At 61.1% G+C, this 7,066-nt stretch overlaps 1 protein-coding gene across 1 annotated transcript; it reads right to left on the bottom strand.

The window, feature by feature from the left end:
- Nucleotides 1–932: 932 nt before the first annotated feature.
- Nucleotides 933–4,647, bottom strand: LOC122165218 (hexosaminidase D-like). Its single transcript, XM_042828006.1, has 14 exons — nt 4,333–4,647; nt 4,070–4,166; nt 3,737–3,962; nt 3,542–3,651; nt 3,175–3,262; nt 2,793–2,957; nt 2,534–2,717; nt 2,367–2,438; nt 2,036–2,240; nt 1,876–1,958; nt 1,716–1,794; nt 1,522–1,623; nt 1,323–1,412; nt 933–1,221 (listed from the first exon to the last, which is right to left on the bottom strand). The coding sequence occupies exons 2-14, from the start codon at nt 4,162–4,164 to the stop codon at nt 1,038–1,040; spliced, it is 1,683 nt and encodes a 560-aa protein (XP_042683940.1). The 5' UTR covers nt 4,165–4,166; nt 4,333–4,647; the 3' UTR covers nt 933–1,037.
- Between the last annotated feature and the right edge of the window lie 2,419 nt (nt 4,648–7,066).

The following is a 7,066-nucleotide window of genomic DNA, read 5'->3' as shown; positions in this document are numbered from 1 at the left end:
TGAAGCTCTCCCATCCACAGCCTCCAAGACACCAGGATCCCTGCAGCTAGAACCAAGCAGCAAAGCTGTGCACCCTTCCTGCCCCTCTGAGCCACACTGCAGCAGCAGCCTCGGACAACTTTGTACCCTTGCAGCTCCTTCCAGGCTCTTGCCAAGCCCGTTTGGTCCTTGCAGAATAGAATTCCATGCAGTGAACCATCTGCATCCCTGCTCTGTGCACACAGAGCTGCAATCAGTGCCCTGCACTCAGGGAGCTGTGGATTTGGGGGTACACGGGACCTGCCCCCCCACTACACAGAGCCCCTAGATGCAGCACTGCTGCAGGAGGGTGGCACATCACAGTGAGCACTACCAGCACAGGAGGCTCCAGGCACTGGCTGAGAGGGAGGAAGAGAGAGATGAAAGGCTTTGGGAAGAGCTCGGTGCAGGAAGCGAGTGCTGCTCTCTTCCCTCCCAGCCATCAGGGAGTCAGTGGCGGCTGCTGCTGCTGAAAGCAGCCATGGAGATGTGGAGCAGGTGCTGGGGGACGCTGCCAGGCCTTCATACCGAGGCACACTGAGGCATGGAAAAGCTCAAAGCAGCCCTCACCTTGCTGCCTCTGCCCCCAGCATCACTTTCACTGTGCTGGGTGATGTACTGCAGGGAGATGGCCAGCCCCAGGAGCCCAGCTACACTGTGGGACAGTGGCTGCCCCCTCTCTGCCTGTAGTAGATGTTTCAACCAAACTCACCAGCTTCAGTCCCAGCCCCAAGCAGCTGAGACCTCCCTGAGGAGCAGGGGTCTCCACGGGATGAGACAGGGATGATCTGTTCCTCCCAGCCCCATTTCCTCTATGCAGGCAGGGAGGGAGCACAGCTGCAGCCCCCCATCACTCAGCAGCATCTACAAAAATACTTTATTGGGAAGTGGGGCATGCCAGGGCTCTCTGTGCAGTACAAAACAAACCACAGTCATGCCTTGAACAGAAGAAGGGTGCAGGCCAGCAAACAGACCATTCCCATGGCCCCCACTGCCCAGTCCATGGGGAAACACAGCCCCTAAGGTGCCTTGGGCTGGGCATTGAGGCGGACGATGGCACGGTAATCCCGGACTAGGTCCCGCAGAGGGTCCAGGTAGGGGTTGACATTCTCCTCCATCCACTCCTCCACTGTGTCAGGGAAGTAGATACTCTCCAGGCGGGCATGCAGGTCCCGGACAAAGCTTTCCCACTCTTCATGGAGCCTGGGGTGGGGAGAGCAGAGTGGGAACACGCCACAGAGACAAACCAGGACCCTCTCCCAGCCCCCTGCAGGGCTGGGGGTGTTCCAAGCCCCCACACATACTTGAGCATCTTGCTGCCAAAGCTCTCCATGTTGCGAGGGTTGCCAAACTGGTGCTTGCGGTGGTAGGGGCTGAACCAGCCCTTGATGGCACTGAAGAGGCACAAGGGGATAGGAATGTAAGGGGGCACAGGACCACACCAGGCCCCATGGGCCCCCTCTGCTGCAGGGATGCTCATAACGGAGCTCTCCCCTGTGTTACCTTTCCTCCTCCAGCATTTTGGTGATGCTCTCCTTCAGCTGTCTGTTCACCTGCTCCACCATGTGATAGATTTCTGCCCCAGGGAACGCTCCCCTTCCCTCACTGCAGGGAAAGCATGAAGAAGGGAGATCCCAGGACGGGTGGTGAACCCAGCATCCGATCCCTCCATGTACTCTTCCTGCCTGGCCACGCACCATGTGCTCTGCTCCAGCTGCATGCTGTGGAAGCCCAACACCTCCAGCACCTTTCTCCGCGTCTCTTCCGTGAATCCCCCTGGAGATGGCCATGCCAAAACAGAGGGGTGAAGCCTCCAAGGATGCTGCAGTGTGGAAAGAGGGGGAAGAGGGAGCTCACCGTTCACCAGGGTCTGGAGACATATCGCCAAGGAAGGAATGCCAACAGGCAGCAGCTCACACAGCACTGAGTAGTGGTCATACCTGCAGGATGGGAACGGAGTGCCAGGGCCTCACATGGGGTCACGTAGGGGATGGCATGCATGTATTGTGGCCCTCACCTCTGCCATCCGGTGAGGACAATGCCCTGGAAGCGCAGCGGGGCGAAGCGCGGCATGGCCTCGCGCACCCGCAGCCAGCTGAGCTGGTTCTTCAGGTGAGAGCTGAGTGGGGGCCAGCTCTGTGTAGGGCCCGTGGTGCCCTTGAAGGCACTGGCAAACCACACGGCCTCAAAGCCGCTCTCCAGGTACTTGGTGATGAACTGCCCTGCAGCAGCGGGGAACAGGGTGGTAGGCACAGCTCGGACGGGGACAGATCACAGTGGCAGCATCACCAGCCCCAGGACTGTCCCCTCTTGTTGAGCAGCCCTGGGGTCCCGGCATGGCACCTTACCAATCTGCTCTGCGTCAAAGTCAGGTGCATAGAACCACACCACAGGTGAGACATGCTTTGCTATCCCAGACTCTGTAGGGCAGGAACAGTGACATGAACACTGGGCACCACTCACATCTCCACCACAATGACAAGACATTGTCCCATCTCCATCCCCAGCCCCTCACCCTGCAGGGCTCCCACACTGATCTTCCTCAGCATGTCATCCCACATGAGCACCCGCAGTCCCCGGTACTGTGTGGAGATGAAGTCCAGCACCTCCTTGATGTGGTTCAGGTATATGGTTCCTGTGTCACCCTTGTTGCGGCTCATCCAATTCCTGGAGTCCTTTCCCTCCCCAAGGTGGAAGACCTGCATGTGGGGCTGGGGATGCTCAGCAGGCCTGGCACCAGGCAATGTCTGGGTCTCATTTAACCTCCCGCCCACCTCATCTGCACCAATGTGGATCCACGAGGAGCGCCTGTGCTTCTCCATCACCTGTGATAGGATGACCTTGAGCAATGCCAGGGTGTCCGGGACATGGGGGTTGAAGCTGTTGGGGAAGCGCTCCACCTCCCGCAGGTGCTGGTACTTGGTGTGTTTGAGGATGAACTGTGTGGGGAGGAAAACCACCATGGGGGGGAGGAGGACAAGAACCAGAGCTCCATCCCCAAGACAGGTGCTGGGGACTCGGGACACAGCCCCAGGCCACTTTGTGCTGTGACTGCCCCAACCCTGTGCTGTGACTGCCCCAACCCTGGAGGTGTCTCCACTACTCGGGGTCCCCATCCCACCCCTCAGCCCCCCCTCAAGCACTCCTGGCCCCTACCTCTACATGACCGAAGGTCTGCACCAGGGGAACCACCTCCAGCTTGTGGAGCTCTGCCAGCTGCTGGATCCACTCAACGTCCTCCTCACTGGGGAGGGCAGGGACAGCCTCAGTGGGGGCAAGAGTGTATGGGAACATTCCCTCCTTCTGCAGCACCCTGCCCTGCCGTGCCCCAGATGCCCTGCTCCACCCCACACCTCCTGGATTTCCATGCCTGAACTAAAGACCCAAATATTGACACCGTACAGCAGGAAATAGGCATGAATGCAGCTCCAGCACTACTATCTTGGGCACAGCCCATGCAAGTCACACCCAGCACTACCACCAGTGGTGCTGCCATCTCCCCACCAGCACCAGCCCCGCTCACCTGTAAGCATAGGGGGACTTCAGGACCTCCAGCTCCCCCTTGAAGGGGAACATATCCTCGTATTCAATCAGGATCCCATTGGCTCCCAGCTGGGACAGGAGTGGGAACAGCTGTGGGATGGCAAAGTGAGCTCAGCAAGCAGGCACAGCCTGGTCAGTCTGACCCCAGGACTGCCCGGTCCCCAGGCACCCTCACCTGCTCCAGATAGGAGACCCTGGGAGCAGCTCCCTTCAGGTCCAGGTGGACGAGCCTCATCTCGGTGGCACTGAGGTCTTTGGGGAACTGCTGCTTAGGTCCCTGCCTTGGGGCCGTGATCTTTGCAGGTTGGACCTCCACAGCCTGGCTTTGGGGGCCAGAGTCCTGCGCATCCCCCCAGAATGTGCTGTCCTTGCTGATGTGCTTGTGAAGCTGCAGGGTTAAGCTGCGTGGGGCAGAGTGGAGCTGGGGAGGCACAGAGGTATACCCCCAGCACCAAGCCCCCACAGGACTGGGACACCATTTTGTGTCCCACTCCTGCTCCCACCTCACCTGTCACGGAAGAGGAACTTGATGCCAGCCAAGGCCACGAGGAGCAGCACAGCAATGCGCAGCAGGTTCAGCTTGTGGCTCCGCTGGAAGGCCATCGCTGTGGGCACACACAAGAGGTTTGCTCATGCCACAGCACCCAGGCTGGGCAGCCATAGAGAGACCCCAAGCACAGGGCACATAGAGAAAAGGGACGGGGGGACACCCCTTCAGCCACCCTGGTCCTCCTCAGGGCCATACTTGGAGCCATCCCATGTCCCTCCTACCTTGTGCACCCCAGTGCCTTTGTCTCTGCCTGTGAGCACAGCCTCCTTATGCTCCACCAATGCAAACAAGGCAGCAGCAGTGAGGCAGGTCCTGTTACTGTGTGCTCCTGTGCCACCGCTGAGAGTGATGGGATCAGGGCTGCATCATGGGACAGCTGTGCCAGGTGGCATCACAGGGCAGGCATGGCACCTCCAGGACCTGTGCTCAGCTTCTGAGCGAGGCAGGAGCAAACACCCTCAGGTCTGAGCCCGGTGGGAGGAGCAGTGCTTTCCTCACAGAAGGCAGAAGGTTGACAGCACAACCACCCTGTGCTGTCCAGGGTCTGCAGGACGCACTGCGGAGTGGGAGAGATGTGGTGGATTAAACCGATGTTGGATCTCTCATGAGACATGTAGGACATGAGAGGTACAGGGAAGAGTTCCTTCCAAAGAGCTGTCACCATTAAGATTCATAAAAATGCATTTTATGTCTTTCCACACCCTCTCCCCAGACCACTTGGAAGAACTCCTGAGATGGTGATCCACTAAACCCCGTGAAAATGATTCCAAAGAAAAGGCAGGCTTTGCAATGCAGGTTCTCCTTGCCCAGCCCCCTCTGTGCTCACAGAGAGGAACAGCACAGTGCTTGGACCCACAGCACAGTGCTTGGACCCACAGCACAGTGCTTGGACCCACAGCACAGTGCTTGGACCCCACGGTGCCACCTCCTCACTGTGGAGGATGCTGCCAGCTCTGACACAGAGAGTCACATCGGTTCCCATATAGCTGGCATTGCAGGAACCACTCTAGAACCCACATACACCTGCAGCTCCAATGCACTTCCTTGGGGAAGAAGAGCACATCCCATGCACCCATTCCTGCACATAACCGTCAGACCCCTCAGCAGTGAGGCAGCTGCGAGCGGCCCCTTCTAGGGTTAAATTCAGCACTGACTGCATTTGGAAACTGAAAAAAAAAAAAAAAAAAAAAAAAAAAAAAGATTTTGGTCGCTGCTGCTGCAGAGCCGCTCAGCTGACTGTGAGGTTTTGTTTGTGTTGCCAGAACGGTGGCACCAGGGGAGAGCTGCTGCGATCCGCCCAGCGCCGTGGGCTCTGAATTAGCCCTTTTCTAGATGCAACCCTAATCCCTGCTGACACCTCCTCCCGCGCAGCACAGCGCAGGGCAGCGCTGCACCCGGACCCAGCGTATCCCGCAGGGCAGCACGGGGCGCGCTGTGCCCAGAGCACGAGGCCCTGGCACAGGGCAGGGCAGGGCAGCAACGTGCGGGTGTGTGCTGAGCATCCTTGAGCCCATCGCCGCAGGTTGCGCCCTGTGCTCGTGTGATGTGCCTCGTGTGTGGCATGGATGCGCTTTGTGATGCTCCTGGTGTGCCACAGGGGACAACGGCGGCACTCGCTCTGTGCCATCCCATCCCTGCACCATTTCCATCCCGCCTGGCGATGGATGCTCCCGGCAGCGATGCGTCAGCCCTCGTGGGAGGAGCAGTGCGGGTGCGGGAGGGCATGGGGCTCCCGTGGTACGGGGAGCTCAGCACCTCTTGGCCGCAGGAAGGCCGTTAATCGACCAAGTGCTAATTGCACTGCCATGGCAACACAGCTCCTGATCAGAGCGCGTATAAATATTTGGACAGAGGCTGTCAGTTCGCCAAGACTGGGCGTTTATAATATACGTTATCTAACTCGAATTGAGCGCAGGTTGTCCGGATCAGATCCTGCTGGTGCCGGGCAGCAGCACCGAGGGCAGCAGCGGCTCCCGCGCATGGCTGCGCGCACCTCGGGGCCACCTGCCGCGTACCGCACACCCAAAGCGCCCAGCCCCGCTCCTCGCTTACCTCCCGGAGCCGCGCAGCGCTGTACCCGGCCGTCCCGCCGCCGTTGCCATGCGAAGCCCACGCTGCCGCAGCGCGGCGGTGCGTGCGGGGGCGACGGCGCCGAGCCCAGCCCTCAGCCCCGCTCCCGGAGCATCCCCGCCTCAGCCCCGGTACCGCCGCGCCCGGTCCCGATCCCCCGAATCCCGCAGTGTCGGGAGAGGGATGCACCGCCCGCCTCGGGGAACGGCTGCGCCTCCCGGTGCGGTGCCCACATGGCATCCCTGGTACCCACCGGACAGCCCCAGTCCCCGGAGCGCGCCCCTTACCGGTAGGTGCGGTACCGGGCGGGCAGCCCTCGGGCGCGAGCACGGCCGCGGGTACGAGCACTGCCCCACGGCCGCCGCCGCCGCCCTTAAAGGGCCCGACAGCACTGCTGCATCGGCACCGGCACGGCGGGGCCCGACTCCGCGCTGGTTCTGAGCCCTGCCGGCCCCGAGACGTGTGCCCCGTGTGCTTCCCGCGTGCTTCCCGCGTGCTTCCCGCGTGCTTCCCGCGTGCGCCCCGCGTGCCCCCACCCCGCATCCCGGTGCCCCGCATCCCCATATAGCCGCCACCCTCCCTCTATTCTGCTCGGTGCGACGAGGCCGTTTCCAGCACAGCGCCCCCTGGCGGCAGCGCTGGGCACGTAACTCACTGCTGACTACACCCCGCAGTCCCGCCTCAACCCCCCCACGCCCTGCGCATAGCGCTCACCGCTCGGCTCTCTGCGCATGCTCCTTCTTATGTCACCGATCGCGCGCCTGCGCGCTGAGGAAAAGTGTCCCGCGCTCGCGCAAAGCGGCCGCCGGCTGCCTGGCGCATGCGCAGAGTCTCCCGCGCCCTCCGCGCCGGCCGCCACGGGGCCGGGAGCCCTGAGCGGCTCCT

Source organism: Centrocercus urophasianus, unplaced genomic scaffold, assembly GCF_019232065.1.
Source record: "Centrocercus urophasianus isolate 14NV4802_14NV808 unplaced genomic scaffold, USGS_Curo_1.0 seq_29, whole genome shotgun sequence".
NCBI lineage: Eukaryota > Metazoa > Chordata > Aves > Galliformes > Phasianidae > Centrocercus > Centrocercus urophasianus.
The sequence above is the reverse complement of the archived record's forward strand: the minus strand, read 5'-3'. Positions and strand labels throughout refer to the sequence as shown.